Source organism: Mobula birostris, chromosome 1, assembly GCF_030028105.1.
Source record: "Mobula birostris isolate sMobBir1 chromosome 1, sMobBir1.hap1, whole genome shotgun sequence".
NCBI lineage: Eukaryota > Metazoa > Chordata > Chondrichthyes > Myliobatiformes > Myliobatidae > Mobula > Mobula birostris.
Window position 1 is genome coordinate 117675844 of NC_092370.1, and position 22167 is coordinate 117698010.

General features: G+C 44.3%; 1 protein-coding gene across 1 annotated transcript in view; it reads left to right on the plus strand.

The window, feature by feature from the left end:
- pomgnt2 (protein O-linked mannose N-acetylglucosaminyltransferase 2 (beta 1,4-)) overlaps window positions 1-22167 on the plus strand; it is a 63883-nt gene that overhangs the window by 38238 nt on the left and 3478 nt on the right. The window contains exon 7 of the mRNA XM_072260989.1: window positions 9882-9981. Within this exon, the coding sequence (XP_072117090.1) occupies window positions 9882-9981 (100 nt within the window). The remainder of the gene's footprint in view (window positions 1-9881; window positions 9982-22167) is intronic.

Here is a 22167-nt window from a genome sequence, read left to right on the forward strand (position 1 = left end):
TCCAGAGAAGCTGGCGTTGTTCCTCTTGGAACATCAAAGTTGAGGGAAATTTCCAATAGGTGGCAGCCATTCAATGAACAGATTTACGCTGATTGGCAGAAGATTATTTTTAATATGATAAAACCTGAAATCCATTGCCTAAAATGGTGGTGGAAGCAAAAATAGCTTCCAACTAAAAATTAAAATAAACACTAAATAAATATTAAATGAACTATTGTCAATATTACAAAGAGAGATTGGGATGATTGTGTTGATTCGAGAACTCTTTCAGAAAAGAGGCCAAAAGACCTGTGTAATGTATTCATAACTGCTTTATCTATACACCACACATTTGAGACAATAGCAAACTGGCTTCCAGAATATTCTTTTTGTATTGGAATTCACACAGTATTTAAGTTTCATGTAACTGGGATTGGGAGATTGCTTCAAATTTATTGATGGTTTTAGAGGAGAAGCTAATAAAATTTCCTGCTTGCTGTTTACAGCTGGTTTGTAACCATGGGAATTGTGCTTATCTTTTCTTTGGCTTGTTTCTGTAATTATTGCTGAATTTTGAAGAATCTTGATAAGCTTGGACAGGTTGGAGGAATTGCTTACAATTTTAAAGGGGTTTAACTTCAATTGGTATTTTAATTCTTTGTATGACTGATTGGTCTTGAAAATAATGCATAATCCGGCTGTCAATCCAATTGTTCTAATGCTGAGTGTAAAATACAACATCAGAGAATGCTGGAAACCCTCTGCGCTTTGATATGATTTTCCCCACACAATTAGAAGGTAGATATTTGAGGTTAAGACCATAAGACATAGGAGCAGAATTAGGCCATTTGGCCCATCGAGTCTGCTCCGCCATTCGATCATGGCTGATCCCTTTTTTTTTTCCTCCTCAACCCCCGTTTCCCAGCTTTCTCGCCATAACCTTTGATGCCGTGTCCAATCAGGAACCTATCAATCTCTGCTTTAAATATACCCAACGGCCTGGCCTCCACAGCTGCACGTAGCAACAAATAAATTCACCACCTTCTGGCTCAAGAAATTTCTCCGCATCTCTGTTTTGAATGGATGCCCCTCTATTCTGAGGCTGTGCCCTCTTGTCGTAGACTCTCCCACTATGGGAAACATCCTTTCTGCATCTACTCCGTCTAGGCCTTTCAACATTTGAAGGGTTTCAGTGAGATCCCCCAGGTTGTGGAGAAGGGATGAAGGGAAGGAAAGGAATGTCTGATAGGGTGGAGTCTAACAAGTTGTCAGTGGAGATAAGTTGGTGGTGATGTAGTCATAGAGTAGGGATACCCAACCCGGCACCAAGGACTCCTTGCTTAATGGTATTGGTCCATTGCATGAAAAAGGTTGAGACCCCCTGTCACAGAGGAAGATGAATGAAAATGGAGAAAAGATGGAGGGGAAGTGTTGCAAATGAAATTCAACTGAAGAAAAACACTGCAGATGAAGAAAAACAAATAAAAGCAGCATATTGAAAATACTCAGCCGGTCAGCTGGAGAAAGAAATAATTAATGTTGCATTAGTCATAAATGGCCAGATTTGAAGCAAACTCAAATGACTGAAATTGTTGAACTTAACATTGAGTTGTAAAGGTTGTATTATGTCACATGGCAAGATCTGGTGTTGGTCCTTGATCTTGTGTGAGCATAATTGGAACAATGTCAACGAGATCATTATGGAGAAATAAAGTGATGGGCAACGTGAAACTTAGGGTCACCCTTGGAGACTGGATGAGAAGCCCTTTACATCATCCCCTCTCCATATTTAGTTTATGTCTTCACCTCTTCCTCCCCTTCTGCTCTGAAACTTAAGATATGTTTGATTTCTGCCTTTTCCCATCTTTAATAAAATGTTAGGGCCTGAGATGTTGGCCCTCTTTCTTTCACAACAGAAGCTGCCTGCCTTGCTGAGTATTTCCTGCACGTTCTGTGTTTAGTTCAGATTTTCACCATCAGCAATTCTTTGATTTAAAAAAAATGTCTAATTTTTGTCTTGGACAAATTCTGGAGGTAGCAGCTCATGGCAACTGCCTCCAGCCTCTTCCACCAAAGGTCACCTGTACTGGTGCTCTTCTGTCCTGTAGGCAATTGGACATGAAGTGGCCCATTTGTTAGAAGATTTTCATTTATCAAGCAATCCCCACCCCACCCCATCCGCATTTCCAATAGTTTGTAGCAGTTTTAAAAAGTCCAAATGATGTTTTAATAATCACAATTTGTTAGATTTGCAGCAGCATCTTAGAACTTGATCTTTAACTTCTGCAGACCCCAGAAATTGTGAATAGACTCAATGTTCAAACACAGTTGTGAAGTTACCCAAAGTTTATCACTACCATAAGATGCTGCTGAAATTCTAAGGGCACTGAGCCCAAAATCTGGGCTGCTATGCTGCTATTACAACAATAGAATAAATGAATCACTTTTCAGTTGTGTGGGTTGTATGATATTTAAGGAATGTCTGGATTTCAAAAGGCTCACCCTGTCAGGTCACAGAAAGTGCAAGAGACTGCAGAAACCCGGGGACTGCAACTTCACTATGCAATATTGGCACATCAGTCCGTTCCTGAGAAAGTTCTTCCTTCTGTTATATCAATTGAAAGGTAGATCATAAGCCAATATAACACACATATTTCATCCCAATGGTAATACTATATATTTTATGCTGAAAATGTCCTATGTGGACAATCTACTTGACTAACAGTTTTTATATAAAAGCTAGCTTCTGGGCAGATACTACGTTAGTGTGTATGTTATCGACAAACAGATAGTCAGTGTTTGTTGATTACCTACTTTGCATATTAGCCCTTTTCTCATTGATATCTTCTAGTTTTACAGATGCCAAATATAACAATGTCTAGATGAAGGTTCTTGACAACTGTCCATTTCCTCCTAAAGATGCTGCCTGACCTGAGTTCCTCTAGCAGTTTTATTTCACTCCAGATTCCAGCATTGCAGTCTTGTATTTTCTCCAGAGCGGAAAATAATTGGCATCTTTAAATTCAGAAAATATCTTCTTTGCAGTCTCTCTGTGTCAAGAATCTGAGGATCTTGGGGTGTATTTCTAAGGAGTGGAAGATGTGTATGAATTAGTTACAAAAGCGACTGATAAAATGTTTATGCCCATGCTTCTGTGTGCATGAGTGCAGATGCTATTTCTTTGTTCAAGAAAGGGAGTAGGGATAACCCTGGGAATTATAACCCAGTGAGTCTTTAGTGGTGGGCAAGTTATTGACAAAGATTCTTTGAGACAGGATTTAGGAGCATTGAGAGAAGCGGAGTCTGATTAGGGTTGGTCAGCCATGTGAGGAGTAGGTCAGGCCTTATGAGCATGGGATTCTTTGAGGGTGTGACGGAGCACATTGATGAAGGTAGAGCAGTGGATATGGTCTATAGGAATTTTATATGGCTTTTGATAAGGTTCCCATGGTAGGCTGATTCAGAAAGTCAGGATGCCTGGGATCCAGGAAAACTTGGCTGTGTGGATTCTGATTTGGCTTACCCACAGAAGGCAGAGGGTGGTTGTAAATGGAACATTGTTTGCCTGGTGGTCAGTGACCAGTGGTATTCTGTGAGGTGCTGTTCTGGGACCCCTGCTCTTGAGATTTTTTATAAATAACTTGGATGAGGAATTGGAAGGATGGGATTGTAAATTAGCAGATTACACAAAGGCTGGTAGAGTTGTGGATAGTGTAGAAGGTTGTGGTAGGTTATAACGGCATTGAAAATATGCAGAGCTGGGCTAAGAAGTGGCAGATGGAGTTCAACCCAGAAATGTGAAGTGATTCACTTTTGAAGGGAGAATACAGGGATAATGGCAGGATTTCCAGCAGTACGGAGGAACAGAGGGATCCTGGACTCCATGTCCATAGATCCCTTCAAATTGCTGTGAACATTGACAGTTGTTAAGAAGGTGTATGGGTATTGTCCTTTATTGGTTTGGGTATTGAATTAAGGAGCTGTGAGGTAATCTTGCAGCTCTCTAAAAGCCTGGTTAGACCTCACTTGGGACATTATGATACCTGTTAGCAGGTTGGAAGCTGGGAGGTACCTGCCTACGCAGGCTTGACTGGACTCCCTCACTCCACCCTCCTACAGCCAGCACCTGGTGGCCCAGGATGATCGAGATGGGTGTGCTGGAACTCCTCGGTGAGCGATGTCCAAGATGATACTGGACAGCAACCAAAGCCTCTCCTCCGGGTCATACTCTTCCCAGTTGACCAGGTAACGCACACCCCATCCACAGTGACATGACTCTATCAATTAATGAACTGTGTACACTGGACTGTCTTCCACCATGAAAGTGCAGGCTCAGGTGGGTTAAGTGGACCATGGGCTTGAGGTAGGTGTGATCCTCAGGGACAGTGGCAGCTGGAGACAGTAAGTGACTGGATTGATGCGATGGGTTATCGTAAAGGAACTAGTGAACCGGGGTGGATCTTGCAGGAGTCGATGTGCAGGGACAGATCTTGGGCAGACAGCCAGACACTATCCACAGCCAGAATCGTCTGGCTGATACCGCTGGTGGTTGGCCTGGTGGTAGGAAGCGCAGTCAGCAGCCAGGGTGGCCCTCCATGCCCTCTTCGAAGTATTCTGACAGCAGCAAACCAGACGGGAGCTCCACCATCAGCTCCTCTGCAAGGAACCATCAAGCATTTCAAAGGATGACAAACCCATGGCAAAGCTGGTGTGTCAATTGTGGGACAGCTCAGCCAGAGCAGATATTTCTTACAGCTGGAAGGGTTAGAGGCAGCAATGCATCACAGAAACTTCTTTACCTGCTAATTGGCTCTTTCTGACAGACTGCTGGTCTGCGGATGATTGCCAGAGGACAAACTCAGAGGTGCGGAGGAGGGAGCAGGAGCCTTGGGAGAAGAATTGTGGGCCCCAGTCTGACACAAAGTCAGGAGAAATCGTGGAGGCGAACTACACGTGGGTGAACCGCGTTCGCTGCCTCAGGGGCTGACAGAACTTTGGAGAGGGCAGTGATGCGGGCTGCCTTGGAGAACCAGTCCACCACTCATGATTGCTGTGGCTCCATCGGAAGGTGGCAAACCAATGATGAAATTCATTGTGGTGTGGGACCACAGGCACTGGGGGTTGGGCCACAAGAACTCAGAGGGCTGTTGGTTGGTGAAGTTAGTCTGGGCACATTGAGGACAGGCAGAGACAGACTGACGTACATTTGCGATCATGATGGACGACCAGAACAGACGTTGCAAAAAAACCAGAATCCATTGTACGCCTGGATGGCTGGTGAGTGAGGAGTGAGCCCACTGAAAGGCCTAAGAGCGCACAGTCGCCAGCACGTACGTGCAGTTGTCAGGTGCATTGGCCAGAGCAGGTTCATGGTGTAGGGCCTGGCGGATCTGGTTCTTAAGATCTCAATGACCAGGGCGAGGATCTACGATGGGCTGAGAGTCACTCTCAATTTCAGCTGGATAAAACTGTCAAAACAAGGTGTGTGCTGTAGTGTTCTTGGAACTGGGTTGGTGAGAAGAAAACAAATGACTGACCTCACCTCGGGGAGGGGTGGTGCCTGGGAGGTGATGGATTGCACAGTCATGTGGTCTGCGAGGCAGCAGGATGCTGGCTTCCCTTTTACTGAAGGTGATGGCTTAAGGCTGATTTATACTTTGATGCTGTAGATACGGCGTAGGCGTGAACCCTACGCGGATCCCTGCGCCGTAACCTGACGCGCACCTCTCACAAAATGTAACTACGCGTCGCGGCAACGCAGATTGCAACAGCTGTGATTGGTCCACTTGGTAGCATTGCATTTCATCCTACGCTGCAATAGCTTCCCATTGGCCGAGTGAAGGGCAGGGAAGGAACTCTGGCCGCAATGCTTTCCATAAAGCTTTACAGACCTCCGAAATTATGGAGGACACATTTCGCTTTTACGAAAGAGGACGCTCGCTTTAAACTTGTTTACCCCGAGAAAGACTACTGTGACCATGAAGCCTTGCATGGGCAGGTGTGTGCGCATGGGTGACGTGTGTGAATTGCAAGCGACGTAGACACACCAACACACATGTATAGATGCTCACACCACGCGTAGGCTACGGCGTCAATTTGACACAGAAGTATAAATCAGCCTTAAGTCGTGGTTTCCTGTGGGAGTTTGGTCAGGTCGTAAGTTTCCTCCGTCTCCACGGATCTATGGGATGAAGTGAGGGTCATGATGAGGCTTTTGAGGTGGGCGAGCATCTCCAATTCAATAGTGAACCAGGTGGCCAGGTGAAGTGAGGGTCATGAGTGGACAGCCAGGGTTAGAATTAGGTGGGTCAATAAAGAGTTCTTGGATGGACTTGAGTGCTCTCCAATGCTTATGTGCACAGGCCACGTGCGTGCTCTCACCATCCTAGACCCAAGGGATGTCTGTCGGTGGCTGTAAGTACGGAAATAAGAGAAAGGCTCAGTAGGGAGTCCAAGTTGTCACTGCTGGTTCAGAAAGTTCCCTGCTGTGCCAGACTCCAGCACCATCAGCCGTGTGCAGAGAGCGGTTGGGATGTGGAGGAAGACAAAGTGAGATGACTTATGCTGCTGGAATGAGGGTGTGGAGGGAGACAACCAGAGAGAAGACCTCTTGTCTCTACCTGGTGATGCTGTTTTCCTGGGTGCAGTGGGTATTTGATGCACGAGTGTTCAGTGGCTCCACAGTGAGTGTACAAATTGTTTCTCCACTGATGCTCCCACGCTTGGGGAGTTAGGGAGCTCTCCATAAGTGCTTGGGTATTGGAGGCACTAATAATGAGGGTCCTGTGGCCTGAAGTGGTTCTGGGAATGAAACTAGGGTTCGAGATAATGATCTGGAGGGTCGTTCCACAAGACTCTTGTCAATTCGGAGGACTAGAGTGATAAGGCTTTCGAGGTCGATAGGCATCGCCAGGGTAGACAGCTTGTCTTTCAATTGGTCTGAGAGTCTGTGATGGTAAAAGTAGTGTTGTGAGGGTCCTGAATCCCACAGTGTAATCCAGTAATGAGTGTGAGGGTCCTGAATCCCACAGTATAATCCAGTAATGAGCGTGAGGGTCCTGAATCCCACAGTGTAATCCAGCATCGAGTGTGAGGGTCCTGAATCCCACAGTGTAATCAAGTAATGAGCGTGAGGGTCCTGAATCACATAGTGTAATCCAGTACCGAGCCTGAGAGTCCTGAATCTCACCGTGTAATCCAGTAATGAGCGTGAGGGTCCTGAATCACACAGTGTAATCCAGTAATGAGTGTGAGAGTCCTGAATCCCACAGTGTAATCCAGTACCGAGTGTGAGGGTCCTGAATCCCACAGTGTAATCCAGTATCGAGTGTGAGAGTCCTGAATCCCACAGTGTAATCCAGTAATGAGCGTGAGGGTCCTGAATCCCACAGTGTAATCCAGTATTGAGTGTGAGGGTCCTGAATCCTACAGTGTAATCCAGTAATGAGCGTGAGGGTCCTGAATCCCACAGTGTAATCCAGTACCGAGTGTGAGAGTCCTGAATCCCACAGTGTGATCCAGTACTGAGCGTGAGGGTCCTGAATCCCACAGAGTAATCCAGTACTGAGCGTGAGGGTCCTGAATCCCACAATGTAATCCAGTAACTTGTGTGAGGGTCCTGAATCTCACCGTGTAATCCAGTACCGAGCGTGAGGGTCCTGAATCTCACCGTGTAATCCAGTAATGAGCGTGAGGGTCCTGAATCACACAGTGTAATCCAGTAATGAGCATGAGGGTCCTGAATCCCACAGTGTAATCCAGTACCGAGCGTGAGGGTCCTGAATCACACAGTGTAATCCAGTACCGAGTGTGAGAGTCCTGAATCCCACAGTGTGATCCAGTACTGAGCGTGAGGGTCCTGAATCCCACAGAGTAATCCAGTACTGAGCGTGAGGGTCCTGAATCCCACAATGTAATCCAGTAACTTGTGTGAGGGTCCTGAATCTCACCGTGTAATCCAGTACCGAGCGTGAGGGTCCTGAATCTCACCGTGTAATCCAGTAATGAGCGTGAGGGTCCTGAATCACACAGTGTAATCCAGTAATGAGCATGAGGGTCCTGAATCCCACAGTGTAATCCAGTACCGAGCGTGAGGGTCCTGAATCACACAGTGTAATCCAGTAATGAGTGTGAGGGTCCTGAATCACACAGTGTAATCCAGTATCGAGTGTGAGAGTCCTGAATCCCACAGTGTAATCCAGTACGGAGTGTGAGGGTCCTGAATCCCACAGTGTAATCCAGCATCGAGTGTGTGAGTCCTGAATCCCACAGTGTAATTCAGTAATGAGCGTGAGGGTCCTGAATCCCACAGTGTAATCCAGTATCGAGTGTGAGGGTCCTGAATCTCACAGTGTAATCCAGTAACTTGTGTGAGGGTCCTGAATTCCACAGTGTAATCCAGTAACGAGCGTGAGGGTCCTGAATCCCACAGTGTAATCCAGTAATGAGCGTGCGGGTCCTGAATCACATAGTGTAATCCAGTATCGAGTGTGAGGGTCCATGGTATACAGCGATAGCTGCAGCTTGAAGTGCAATACAGACGGAGACTCGACGTTGGGGAATCTGTTGAAGCATTCGGCCCTGAAATCTGGGGCTGTAAGGGAAAGGGTTGACTGGCATAGGGTAACTGTAATGAGGTGGAGAGTTGGTTGAGAGTGTCGTACAGATGGTCAGTGGATTCCTGCTGTTTTTGGATTGTGCACTCATATCAGCAAGCAACTTCCTTTCGATGAGCATTCTCTGCCTGGGCCAATCACGGGTTCACCCATCCTGCCAGGAAATTTAGAGATGTCTTGACCCAAATGTGAAGCAAGCAGTATCAATTTAGCAATGAGTGACCACTTAAAAAAATCTGTAAAATAACAAACCAGATTGGGCCACAAAACAAGAGAGAGCAGATACTTAACGCATCGTTGCTACGAGGGAACTGAAGGCCCAGAACATCTGGCTGGGGCTGATTGGTCCAATGGGTGAACAAGGACTGTGGCTGAGAGCTGGGTTTAAATAGGCTGCCGGTGATGCATTGGAAACAAGTGGCAGATGATTCCTGTTAGTTGGGTGGGGACTTGACTATATACCTGCCTGACAATTATAGGAAGCATGTGGAAGCTTTAGAGAGGCTGCAGAGGAGATACAGCACCATGCTACCAGGTCTAGAGGGCATGTCTTATGAGGATAGACTGAGTGAGCTAGGGGTTTTCTCTTTGGAGCAAATGAGAATGAGAGGTATACTGATGATAAGAGGCATAGTCAGGTTTTTCCCCCAGTATGGAAATGACTAATACATAGTTTTAAGGAGATTGGAGGAAAGTATAAGGAGGATGTCAGAGGCGAATTGTTTTGCACAGGGAGTGATGGGTGTGTGGAATCCTCTGCCAAGTGTGGTGGTAGGGGCAAATACATTAGGGACGTTTAAGAAACTCTTAGATAAGCACATGAATGATACAAAAAATGGAGGGCTATGTGGGAGGGAAAGGTTAGATTGATCTTAAACTAGGTTATAAGGTCAGCAAGATATCGTGGGCTGAAGGGTCTGTACTGTTTTATATTGTATATGTGTATCCACAACTGTGTGTATACTAGTGCATACATAACATAATGAGAAATAGGGTAGGAAAACTAATACAGCTTCAAGCATTTCCATTTTAGTTCATGTCAGTTTGGATGTTGGATGTCATCTTTCACGTTTATAAATGCATTAGGAAGTCTCTGTATTAGCTGACATTCTCACTTGGTCCTGCTTCCCGTCAACGCTTCACTTGAGCTTATTCTCAGCGACGATAGGAAAGCAGATGTAATCTCAGGCAGTAATTTCAGCTGACGTTGACGCACTGTTATTAATTGGCTTGTCTCTTCAGTTTCAGCCTGATTCTAAAATTACATTAATCTTTTATTCTCTCCAGCACTCATCTGCTTGGGAGAGCTGTCAAAGTGGAACACACATACAGAGATGATAGGGCAACAGCTCTTCAGTAAGATTACTCAGAACGCAGCACCTTTTTGGTAAGTTGGTTCATTATTGTCACGTGTGCCAAAGTACGATGAAAAATGACTTGCTTTGTGTTCATGCAGATTGATTTATTATAGCAATGCAAGTTAGTACAAGATAAAACAATAACAAAGTGCAAAATGAAATGATACATTTACCGGGAAAGTGCAGTGCAGGGAGACAATAAGGCGGAAGGACATAACGAGGTAAATTGTGAGGTCAAGTCCATTTTATTTTTCTGTGGAATTGTTTAAAGGCTTTATAGCAGTGGGATAGAAGCTGTCCTTTAGCCTGGTGGTGCGTGCTTTCAGACTTTTATATCTTCTGCCCTATGGGAGGGGTGAGAAGAGAGAATATCCGGGATGCGTATCTTTATTGGCAAACCTATGTATAAATCCCATAAGACATGAGAGCAGAATTAGGCGACTGAGCCCTTAAGCTGCTCCACCATTCCATCATGGCTGCTTGGTTATCTGCCTCAACCCCATTCTTCTGTCTTCTCCCTGTAACCTTTGACACCCTGACTAACCAAGAACCTATCAACCTCTGCTTTAAATATACCCAATGACTGGGTATATCTCCGATCCGAATGGATGTCCCTCTATTCTGAGGCTGTGCCCTCTGGTCATAGACTCACCCACTACAGGAAACATCCTCTCCACCCATTCTACCCAGGCCTTTCAATATTCGATAGGTTTCAGTGAAATCTCCTCCTCCCTCATTCTTCTAAGTTCCAACAAGTACAGGCCCAGAGCCAGCAGGTGCTCCTGATTCATTAACCCTTTTATTCCTGGAATCATTCTTGTGAACCTCCTCTGGACCCTTTCCAATGCCAGCACACTTTTCTTAGATAAAAGGGCCCAAAACTGCTCATGATACTCCAAATATGGTCTGACCAATGCCTTAAAAAGACTCAGCTTCTCATCCTTGCTCTTTTATTCAAGTCAATAGACAATAGACAATAGGATCAGGAGTAGGCCATTCAGCCCTTTGAGCCAGCACCACCATTCACTGTGATCATGGCTGATCATCCACAATCAGTACCCTTTTCCTGCCTTCTCCCCATATCTCTTCACTCTGCTATCTTTGAGTTCTATCTAACTCTTTTTTGAAAGAATCCAGAGAATTGGCCTCCACTGCCTTCTGAGGCAGAGCATTCCACAGAACCACAACTCTCTGTGTGAAAAAGTTTTTTCTCAACTCCGTTCTAAATTGTCTACCCTTTATTCATAAACTGTGGCCTCTGGTTCTGGACTCCCCCAACATTGGGAACATGTTTCCTGCCTCTAGCGTGTCCAATCCCTTAATAATATTATATGATTCAATCAGATCCCCTCTCATCCTTCTAAATTCCAGTGTATAAAACTCCAGTCGCTCCAATCTTTCAACATATGACAGTCCCGCCATCCCCGGAATTAACCTGGTGAACCTACGCTGCACTCCCTGAATAGCTAGAATGTCCTTCCTCAAATTTGGAGACCAAAACTGTACACAATACTCCAGGTGTGGTCTCACCAGCGCCCTGTACAACTGCAGAAGGACCTCTTTGCTCCTATACTCAATTCCCCTTGTTATGAAGGCCAGCATGCCATTAGCTTTCTTCACTGCCTGCTGTACCTGCATGCTTACTTTCAGTGACTGATGAACAAGGACACCTAGATCTCATTGTACTTCCTCTTTTCCTAACTTGACACCATTCAGATAGTAATCTGCCTTCCTGTTCTTGCCACCAAAGTGCATAACCTCACATTTATCCACATTAAACTGCATCTTCCATGCATCTGCCCACTCACCCAACCTGCCCAAGTCACCCTGCATTCTCATAATATCCTCCTCACATTTCACACTGCCACCCAGCTTTGTGTCATCTGCAAATTTGCTAATGTTACTTTTAATCCCTTCATTTAAATCATTAATGTATATTGTAAAAAGCTGTGGTCCCAGCACGGAGCCTTGCAGTACCCCACTAGTCACCGCCTGCCATTCTGAAAAGAACCCATTAATCCCTACTCTTTGTTTCCTGCCAGCCAGCCAATTTTCAATCCATGTCAGTACCCTACCCCCAATACCATGTGCTCTAATTTTGCCCACTAACCTGCTATGTGGGACCTTATCAAAGGCTTCCTGAAAGTCCAGGTACACTACATCCACTGGCTTTCCCATGTCCATTTTCATAGTCACATTCTCAAAAATTCCAGAAGGTTAGTCAAGCATGATTTCCCCTTCGTAAATCCATGCTGACACGGACCTATCCTGCCACTGCTATCCAAATATGCCACTATTATATCTTTTATAATTGATTCCAGCATCTTCTCCACCACTGATGTCAGACTAACTGGTCTATAATTGCCTGTTTTCTCTCTCCCTCCTTTCTTAAAAAGTGGGATAACATTAGCTACCCTCCAATCCGCAGGAACTGATCCTGAATCTATAGAACATTGGAAAATGATTACCAATGCGTCCACGATTTCTAGAGCCACCTCCTTAAGTAGCCTGGGATGCAGACCATCAGGCCCTGGGGATTTATCAACCTTCAGTCCCATCAGTTTACCCAACACCATTTTCTGCCTGATGTGAATTTCCTTCAGTTTCTCCATTACCCTAGGTCCTCTGGCCACTATTACATCTGGGAGATTGTTTGTGTCTTCCCTAGTGAAGACAGATCCAAAGAACCTGTTCAGCTTGTCCATCATTTCCTTGTTCCCCATAATAATTTCACCCGTTTCTGTCTTCAAGTCCTCTCCAAATGAATGGTAACATTGTGTTCACCTTCCCTATCACCGATGCAACCTGCAAGTTAACCTTTAGGGATTCCTGCACAAGTCCCTTTGCACCTCTGATTTTTTAATTTTCTCCCCTTCTCAAAAATAGTCTACACCTTTATTCCTTCTACCAAAATGCATGACCTTAATCTTCTGTACACTATATTCCATCTGCCACTTCTTTGCCCATTCTTCTAATCTGTCTAAAGCCTTCTGCAGACTCCCTGCTTTCATCTTTCTTTGTATTATCTGCAAACTTGGTGACAAAGCCATCAGTTCTGTCATCCAATTTATCAACATATAACATGAAAAGAAGTGGCTTCAATACCGACCCCTGCAGAAAACCATTGTCATTGGCAGCCAACCAGAATAGGCCTCCTTTATTCCAACTCGCTTCCTTTTACCAATCAGCCAATTTTCTAACTATGCTAATTCCCTTCAAGAAGCACATAATCTTCCTTCTATCTTTGTGTAATTAATGGATTACTATTAACTGTGAAAGAACTGACTTTCAGCTTCTCTCAGTTTTGAGTTTAATAGTTTGAGGTTTCTTGGAATTCTCTTGTGCCACAAAGAACAATACCTTGTACCTTAGAGTGTAGTAAAATGGTGCCGGGCCCATCAGTGGAGCATTAGCAGACAAAGTTTGACATCAAGTCTGTTGGAGAGATTGCTGTTGATCAGTGATAGGGTTTAAGCATAAAAGACAAAGTACGGTTGAGGGAGGGCACGCCAGGGTTTATGGAGAGGGAGCTGGAGAAACAGCTTTCATTAGTGGGTTGATGGAAATGCAGGGTGTGCAGAGGAGACCAGGATAGGAAGGTCACGGGAGTTGCAGAAAATCAGAATCAGATTTATCATCATTGTCTTATATGATGTGAATTTTTGTTTTGTTTTGCTACAGCAATACAGCACAAAGGAATAAAATTACTCTAAGTTCCAAAACAAAATAGTGCAGCAAAAAAAAATAACAAGGTAGTGTTGGTGGACTGTTCAGAACTCTGATGGTGGAGGGGAAGAAGGTGTTTCTAAATCACTGAGTGTGGATCTTAAGGCTCCCTGATGATAGTCAGTGAGACGAGGACATGTGCCAGATGGTAAGGGTCCTTCATGATGAATGCCATCTTCTTGAAGCACCAACTCTTGAAGATGTTGTTTTGATAGTAGGAAAGGTTCTGCCTGTAACTGTGTGAAGAAGGGTGAGGTGAAAGAATGAAGACAAAAGAGACTGGCAATGCTGGGATCTGGAGCAGAAATCTGAATGCTGTAAGACCTCAGTGGGTCAGGCAGCATCTGTGGCGTAGATTGACTCTTAATTTACTTGGTAGTCTTCCCTCTTTCCTCTCAGTCCTGATACAGGGTCTCAATCTGAAACATTGATTTTCACCTTTTGCCTGCACAAATGCACTGTGTCCCAATGAGTTCTTCCAGCATCTGCTTTTGAGATCAAAGAACGTTTTAAGCATAGATTGTATTGTTAAGGATGCAACCTGACCCTATAAATCAATTGAAATCAAGTATCAGGAAATTATAGTGTCTAAAAAAAGATGCTAGTATTGCCATGGTGAAATCCTATTTGAATTGACTAGGGGGAAGAGAAACAACAATCTGGAAATGAGATGAACCATCTAAAATCCAGAGAATTGATAAGAACATAATGGAAACTGTAGCAATTACCAGGCATTCTGCCTCTGGATTTGAAGGCCAGGGGTTCAAGTCCCTCTCTAGCAACTCAGATGCAAACTGTAGACTGGTGCTGAGACAGTGGTACTGAGGGAGAATTGCTCTGTCAGAGGCCCTGTTAGCCTCCTCCGGTTGACATGTTGTGTCACTTGCAGGAAGCTGAGATGTTATCCACAGCATGCAGGCCAATGTTTATCTATCAACCAAGAATTATCAGGGTATTATCAACATACTTTTTGTGGGAACTGGCTGTGTTCCAGCATCATATAATTATTGTGTTGTCTGTGTGAAGTTTTTTTGGCTGATCTGCGTTGGTAAAAGGTGTTATTGTAGTGAAGGCTTTTTCTGCCACCATGTGATGTCAGTGTCACTACATCCACCACATGCAAATAAACCCATGGCCCTGAATCTTCCATCATTGTCTTGACTTTTGTAACATCGCCACCTACTGTTGGATGTATCTTTTCTTCCAAATAGATTTCATCATTAACAACACAATTTGTATTTTATATGGCATCTCAGCCACTAGCAAATGTCTCCAGACTACATCACAGGAATAACTTCCAACAAGTTTTATGCTAAGCCAAAGCAGGAAATATTTGTGGAACTGCCAGAAGGTTTGACCAAAGAGAGAGGTTTTAAGCAACATTTTAAGGGAAGGGGGTTTTGGGAGGGAATTCCTAGGCTTGGGATACAGCTTTTGCTAGTGGCGAAGGGAGGGAAAATAGGAGTTAGAGGACTGTGGTGACTTTAGAATGTGGTAGGCCTGGAGGAGGTCTTAGCGAACAGGGTGCACAGATATTTGCTGTAAATGTTGTTGCTTGGTCTGTAAGTGGCAGTAACGGCCTCACTTTTCCCAGAAATATCTTTGCCTCTCCAAGTAAGTGGTGCAACACATGTCTGAAAAATCCCTCATTCTCAGCTGGTTTGATAATGATGTAAAATACATATAGGAGAAAGGAAATAGCATACGATTTATGGCATAGAAATAAGCCATTCAGGCCAACAGGTCCACATTGGTCATCTGTGTCTGCGACTGCCTCTTCACAGTATTTCCTGTTTCCCATTCTGCCTTTTGTACCTCCACACCCTTCTCCCCTGTCAGAGCTAGTTTGCTTGATACCATGTAAAAAGAAAATTTGATTCTTTTGCAAGGTCATAACATCCCAAGCTGCTTCAGAATGTATGAAGAGTAAGTGCCATAATATTGCCCATCTTTTATTTCTCATGAGAAGATGGCGATGAGCGCTGAGAGGGTGCTGAAGGAGTGGTGATATGTTGACAGATCAGTACAGGCTGTGACTTGGAAGGCAACCTGCAAGTAATGCTTGCTATAGATCAGTTCAAAGTAAATTTATTATCAAAGTGCATACAGTATACACGTCACCATATAAAACCCTGAGATTCATTTTCTTGTGGGTAATCACAGTAAATACAAGAAGCACAATGAAAAACTATACACAACAGAACAGACAAACAACCAATATGAAAAAGTCAGCAGACTGTGCAAATAGAAAAAGAAAGGAGAAAAGGGGGGAAATAAATAAATAAGGTAAATAAATAAATATTGAGAAAATGAGGTGAGGTCGTAGAAACATAGAAAACCTACAGCTCAATACAGGCCCTTCGGCCCACAAAGTTGTGCCGAACATGTCCCTACCTTAGAAATTATTAGGCTTACCCATAGCCCTCTATTTTTCTAAGCTCCATGCACCTATCCGAGAGTCTCTTAAAAGAACCTATTGTATCCACCTCAACCACCGTTACTGGCAGCCCATTCCACACACTCACCACTCTCTGCATAAAAAACTTACCTCTGACATCTCCTCTGTATCTACTCCCAAGCACCTTAAACCTGTGCCCTCTTGTGGCAGCCATTTCAGTCCTGGGAAAAAGCCTCTGACTATCCACATGATCAATGCCTCTCATCATCTTATACACCTCTGTCAGGTCACCTCTCATCCTCTGTCACTCCAAGGAGAAAAGGCTGAGTTCACTCAACCTATTCTCATAAGGCATGCTCCCCAATCCAGGCAACACCCTTGTAAATCTCCTCTGCACCCTTTCTATGGTTTCCACATCCTTCCTGTAGTGAGGTGACCAGAACTGAGCACAGTACTTCAAGTGGGGTCTGACCAGGGTCCTATATAGCTGCAACATTACCTCTCGGCTTCTAAATTCAATTCCATGATTGATGAAGGCCAATACATCGTATGCCTTCTTAACCACAGAGTCAACCTACACAGCTGCTCTGAGCGTCCTATGGACTTGGACCCCAAGATTCCTCTGATCCTCCACACTGCCAAGAGTCTTACCATTAATACTATATTCTGCCATCATATTTGACCTACCAAAATGAAGCACTTCACACTTATCAGGGTTGAACTCCATCTGCCACTTCTCAGCCCAGTTTTGCATCCTATCAATGTCCCGCTGTAACCTCTGACAGCCCTCCACACTATCCACATCACCCCCAACCTTTGTGTCATCAGCAAACTTACTAACCTATTCCTCCACTTCCTCATCCAGGTCATTTATAAAAATCACGAAGAGTAGGGGTCCCAGAACAGATCCCTGAGGCACACCACTGGTCATCGACCTCCATGCAGAATATGACCCGTCTACAACCACTCTTTGTCTTCTATGGGCAAGCCAGTTCTGAATCCACAAAGCAATGTCTCCTTGGATCCCATGCCTCCTTACTTTCTCAATAAGCCTTGCGTGGGGTACCTTATCAAATGTCTTGCTGAAATCCATATACACTACATCTACTGCTCTTCCTTCAGCAATGTGTTTAGTCACATCCTCAAAAAATTCAATCAGGCTCGTAAGGCACGACCTGCCCTTGACAAAGCCATGCTGACTATTCCTAATCATATTATACCTCTCCAAATGTTCATAAGTCCTGCCTCTCAGGATCTTCTCCATCAATTTACCAACCACTGAGGTAAGACTCACTGATCTATAATTTCCTGGGCTATTTCTACTCCCTTTCTTGAATAAGGGAACAAAATCCGCAACCCTCCAATCCTCCAATCCTCCAGAACCTCTCCCTTCCCCGTTGATGATGCAAAGATCATTGCCAGGGGCTCAGCAATCTCCTTCCTCGCCTCCCACAGTAGCCTGGGGTACATCTCATCTGGTCCAGGTGACTTATCCAACTTGGTGCTTTCCAAAAGCTTCAGCACATCTTCTTTCTTAATATCTACATGCTCCAGCTTTTCAGTCCACTGCAAGTCATCACTACAATCACCAAGTCCTTTTCCATACTGAATACTGAAGTAAAGCATTCATTAAGTACCTCTGCTATTTCCTCCGGTTCCATACACACTTTCCCACTGCCACACTTGATAGGTCCTATTCTTTCACGTCTTATCCTCTTCCTCTTGCTCTTCTTGAAAGGGAGCCTTTCAGTGATGGAGCGAGTGAGGTTGAGTGACATTATCCCCTCCTAGTTCAAGCACCCCTTGCTTGAGGGGTAAGAGCTGTTCCTGAACCTGGTGGTGTGGGTCCTGAGGCTCCTGTACCATCCTCCCGATCGCAGCCCTGAGAAAAGAGCATGGCCTGGATGGTGGAGGCCATTGACGATCCAGGCTTTTGTAACACCTGTGTAGCTCCAGTCTTAACGTGAGTGACTAGTCGTCGCACTCTTTAGAGAAGATCAAATTACACTGGGTGCTAATAGCCATCAGAAGAATCCAAGTATCGGAAGGAGGCAGTGAATAGAAACCACACACTTCTAGAAATAAGGTTTTGTTTATAAGAAAAAGCAATATGTACAAAATATTTACTTGAGCAAGAACAATTTAAAATTCAAACGTTCTGTTTATGTTCCAAATCTTAGATATCAACAAAAGCCAAATTCCTGTTTGGTTAGAATCAGTGATATTCATTAAAATAACCTCTGTTACTCCAATTTCTCTAATTAGATCTAGTGTTATTCCCTATTTACAAGTTTACAGACTAAACTTACTTTTGTTTTTGCACTACCTTACTTTCCCTTTTTGATTTTCTATTTATGATTTATAATTTAAATTTTTAATATTTACTGTCGATTTGTACTCCAGGGAGCAGGAAGCGCAGAATCAAATACCGCTGTGATGATTGTACGCTCTAGTATCAATCGTTTGGTGACAATAAAGTATAAAGTGTGAAGTAAACTTCCTTTTTTACTTATCACTAGTTAGTTATAAAATCAAATATATTTCCTATTCTTAGGTATTATAGTTAATTTCAGTTTCAGTTCCAGGCAGTATATCTACAAGTTTAAACTCAAATTCAAAAATTATATATACACAGTTTACAACAGGAATTCTGCAGATGCTGGAAATTCAAGCAACACACATCAAAGTTGCTGGTGAACGCAGCAGGCCAGGCAGCATCTGTAGGAAGAGGTGCAGTCGACGTTTCAGGCCGAGACCCTTCGTCAGGACTAACTGAAGGAAGAGTGAGTAAGGGATTTGAAAGTTGGAGGGGGAGGGGGAGGGAGAGATCCAAAATGATAGGAGAAGACAGGAGGAGGAGGGATGGAGCCAAGAGCTGGACAGGTGATTGGCAAAAGGGGATACGAGAGGATCATGGGACAGGAGGTCCGGGAAGAAAGACGGGGGGGGGGACTCAGAGGATGGGCAAGAGGTATATTCAGAGGGACAGAGGGAGAAAAAGGAGAGTGAGAGAAAGAATGTGTGCATAAAAATAAGTAACAGATGGGGTACGAGGGGGAGGTGGGGCCTAGCGGAAGTTAGAGAAGTCGATGTTCATGCCATCAGGTTGGAGGCTACCCAGACGGAATATAAGGTGTTGTTCCTCCAACCTGAGTGTGGCTTCATCTTTACAGTAGAGGAGGCCGTGGATAGACATGTCAGAATGGGAATGGGATGTAGAATTAAAATGTGTGGTCACTGGGAGATCCTGCTTTCTCTGGCGGACAGAGCGTAGATGTTCAGCAAAGCGGTCTTCCAGTCTGCGTCGGGTCTCGCCAATATATAAAAGGCCACATTGGGAGCATCGGACGCAGTATATCACCCCAGTCGACTCACAGGTGAAGTGTTGCCTCACCTGGAAGGACTGTTTGGGGCCCTGACTTGTGGTAAGGGAGGAAGTGTAAGGGCATGTGTAGCACTTGTTCCGCTGGCTGTCCAAGCCTCTAATCTGTCTATGCCTCTTATTAGCTTGTACATCTCTATCAAGTTTCATCCTTCTTTGCATTCTAGTAAATCTTCTCTGCACCTTTTCTAAAGCTTCCACATCCTTCCTATAATGAGGTTGCCAGACCTGAACAGAATACTCCCAAATGTGGTCTAACCAGAATTTTATAGAGCTGCAACAGTACCATGTGGCTCTTGAATTCAGTTCGCTGACTAACAAAGGCCAACGCACCATATGTCTTCTTCACTACCCTATCAACTTGTGCGGCAGTTTTGAGGGATCTATGGTCATGGACCCCAAGATCCCCCTCTGTTCCCCCACACTATGAGGAATTTTGCCATTAACCCTGTACTCTGCTTTCACGTTTGACCTTCCAAAGGGCACCACTTCACACTTTTCCAGATTGAACTGCATCTGTCACTCTCAGCCCAGCTCTGCCTCCTATCATTGTCCCGTAGTAACCTACGAGAACCTTCTACATCATTCAAAACACCACCAACTTTCATGTCATTTGCAAATTTAGTAATCCTTCCAGTTCCTTATCCAATTATAAAAATCTCAAAGGGCAGGGGTCCCAGAACAGATTCCTGCACAACTCAGCTGGTCACTGACCTCCAGGCAGAATACGCTCCATCTACAACCACCCTCTACCTTATGTAGGCAAGCCAGTTCTGAATCTATTTATGTTTATACATGTACTTATATATTTATATACAAGTATAAATAAAGCAAAAACATCTTTTCACATTTATTTTCCATAATCCAGGAAATGTAATTCACTGTTTGAGCTTATCTTCATAAAAACAAATTTTTGCTGAAATTCCAGCTGCACAGATACTGGCGAACTGTGAGTTTACTATATGTGAATTTTGATTGGCGTTTATTAAGGGTTACATGTACAACATGTTTTTATATTGCGCCTTTTAGCTGGGAGAAAATTCCAAGCTTTTAAGGACTGTTTAAAAGAGGAGTGGAAATGGAAAGGTTAATGGAGGACATTTTAAGAGCTTTAAAAACAGATTGCCAAGAGATTAGAATGTTTCAAACTCCGCAGTTAATGTTTGCAGACGATTGTACAATGTTCACTTCCATTCCTAATTCCTCAGATCCAGTCCACACCTGAATGCATTAAGATCTGGACAGCTATGGGCTGACAAATGTGGGGAGATTTGGTGTAGTGGTAATCACCACTGGATCAGTAATCCAGAGGCCCAGTTTGAATCCCACCCGGTCAGATGGTGAATTTGAATTCATTACAAAAAAAATCTGATTACCGTGAAACCATGTTGATTGTCATAAAACCCACCCTTGGAATCCTGTCGCCCTCATGTGGTCTAGACCCATCGCAGTGTTTTTTTATTATTGAACAAAATAAATTAAAGTCTGCCACGAGCCTTGTGGCCCATCAGGCCAGTGCTTATGCCGGTTATGCAATTGAGAGTACAAGACTCCCCCCTCCTGCCCCCCTGGATAGGATGCCAGTCTATCGTGAGGTTAACCCCCAGCATTTTTGCCAGTACCCATTCTCCGCTGGGTAGACTGGAGCATTGTGTGGTTAAGTGCCTTGCTCAAGGACACGCACGCTGCCTCGGCCGAGGCTCGAACCCACGACCTTCAGATCATTAGTCCAACGTCCTAACCACTTGGCCACGCGCCACACAAACAAAATAGGGATGGGCAATAAATGCTGGCTTAGCTGGTGACGCTCACATCCCATAAATGAATAAATAAAAAATTATTGCGAACATGATACTGTCTGACCATCAAACCTTGAATGTGTAACACGCTGCAAGGTTTTACTGCTAATGTAACGGCTTCTTGGTAATGTTCCACTGCTGGGGTAATGGTTTCTTTGTAGCAGCGATGTGTGGGTTATGACTAGAGATAATGGGGCATGTTAGCCAATGAGCAGGATATTGTTCTTTCTTGTGTGTCTGGGAGCTGGGAATTCATGGTCTTTTCCGGGGAGAGATGAGGAGAGAAGACACGAATGGAGAGTTGGTAGACCACCGGACAGGGTGGACTTGGAGTGAGGGTCCGAAGGTCAGTGACGATTGGAGGAGATCGATGGTGGACAAACAGACTTATCAGTGAGCTCCAATGCTGCGCATTAGACTGTTTCATGAGAATGGGCCCTTTTTCTTTTTTTGTTTCTTTACTAACCATATCGTCAAATTAAGAATTATAAAGCTCAATCGTTTAATCGCATATTGTGTACTGTTTGTTATTTCAGGTTACTGATTTGTAACGGAACACCGCACAGCATCCACCCAAATGAGATTTCTTAGGTTTGGCCAGGCCAGAGGGGCTATCATCCCCTCGATTAAGCCACTAGCCGAAGCAGGAGTTGCAAATGTTAATGCTGTCACTATGATCATTCAGATGATTGTTCCCTATCGTTTACACCTCTTCACTGAGATGCCAGCACCAAATACATTTTCCTTCTCACTCTCCTTTCAGTGTACTGGAGTGATAGTTCACTGTTCCATGTCAGCCAACCTCTACCACACCCCCACCCCCTCAGTCCCTCCTCACAGCTCCCTCCCATGCACCACGGTAGATACATTTGCTTGTTTACCTCTTCACTTCCCACCAACGCAAACATTC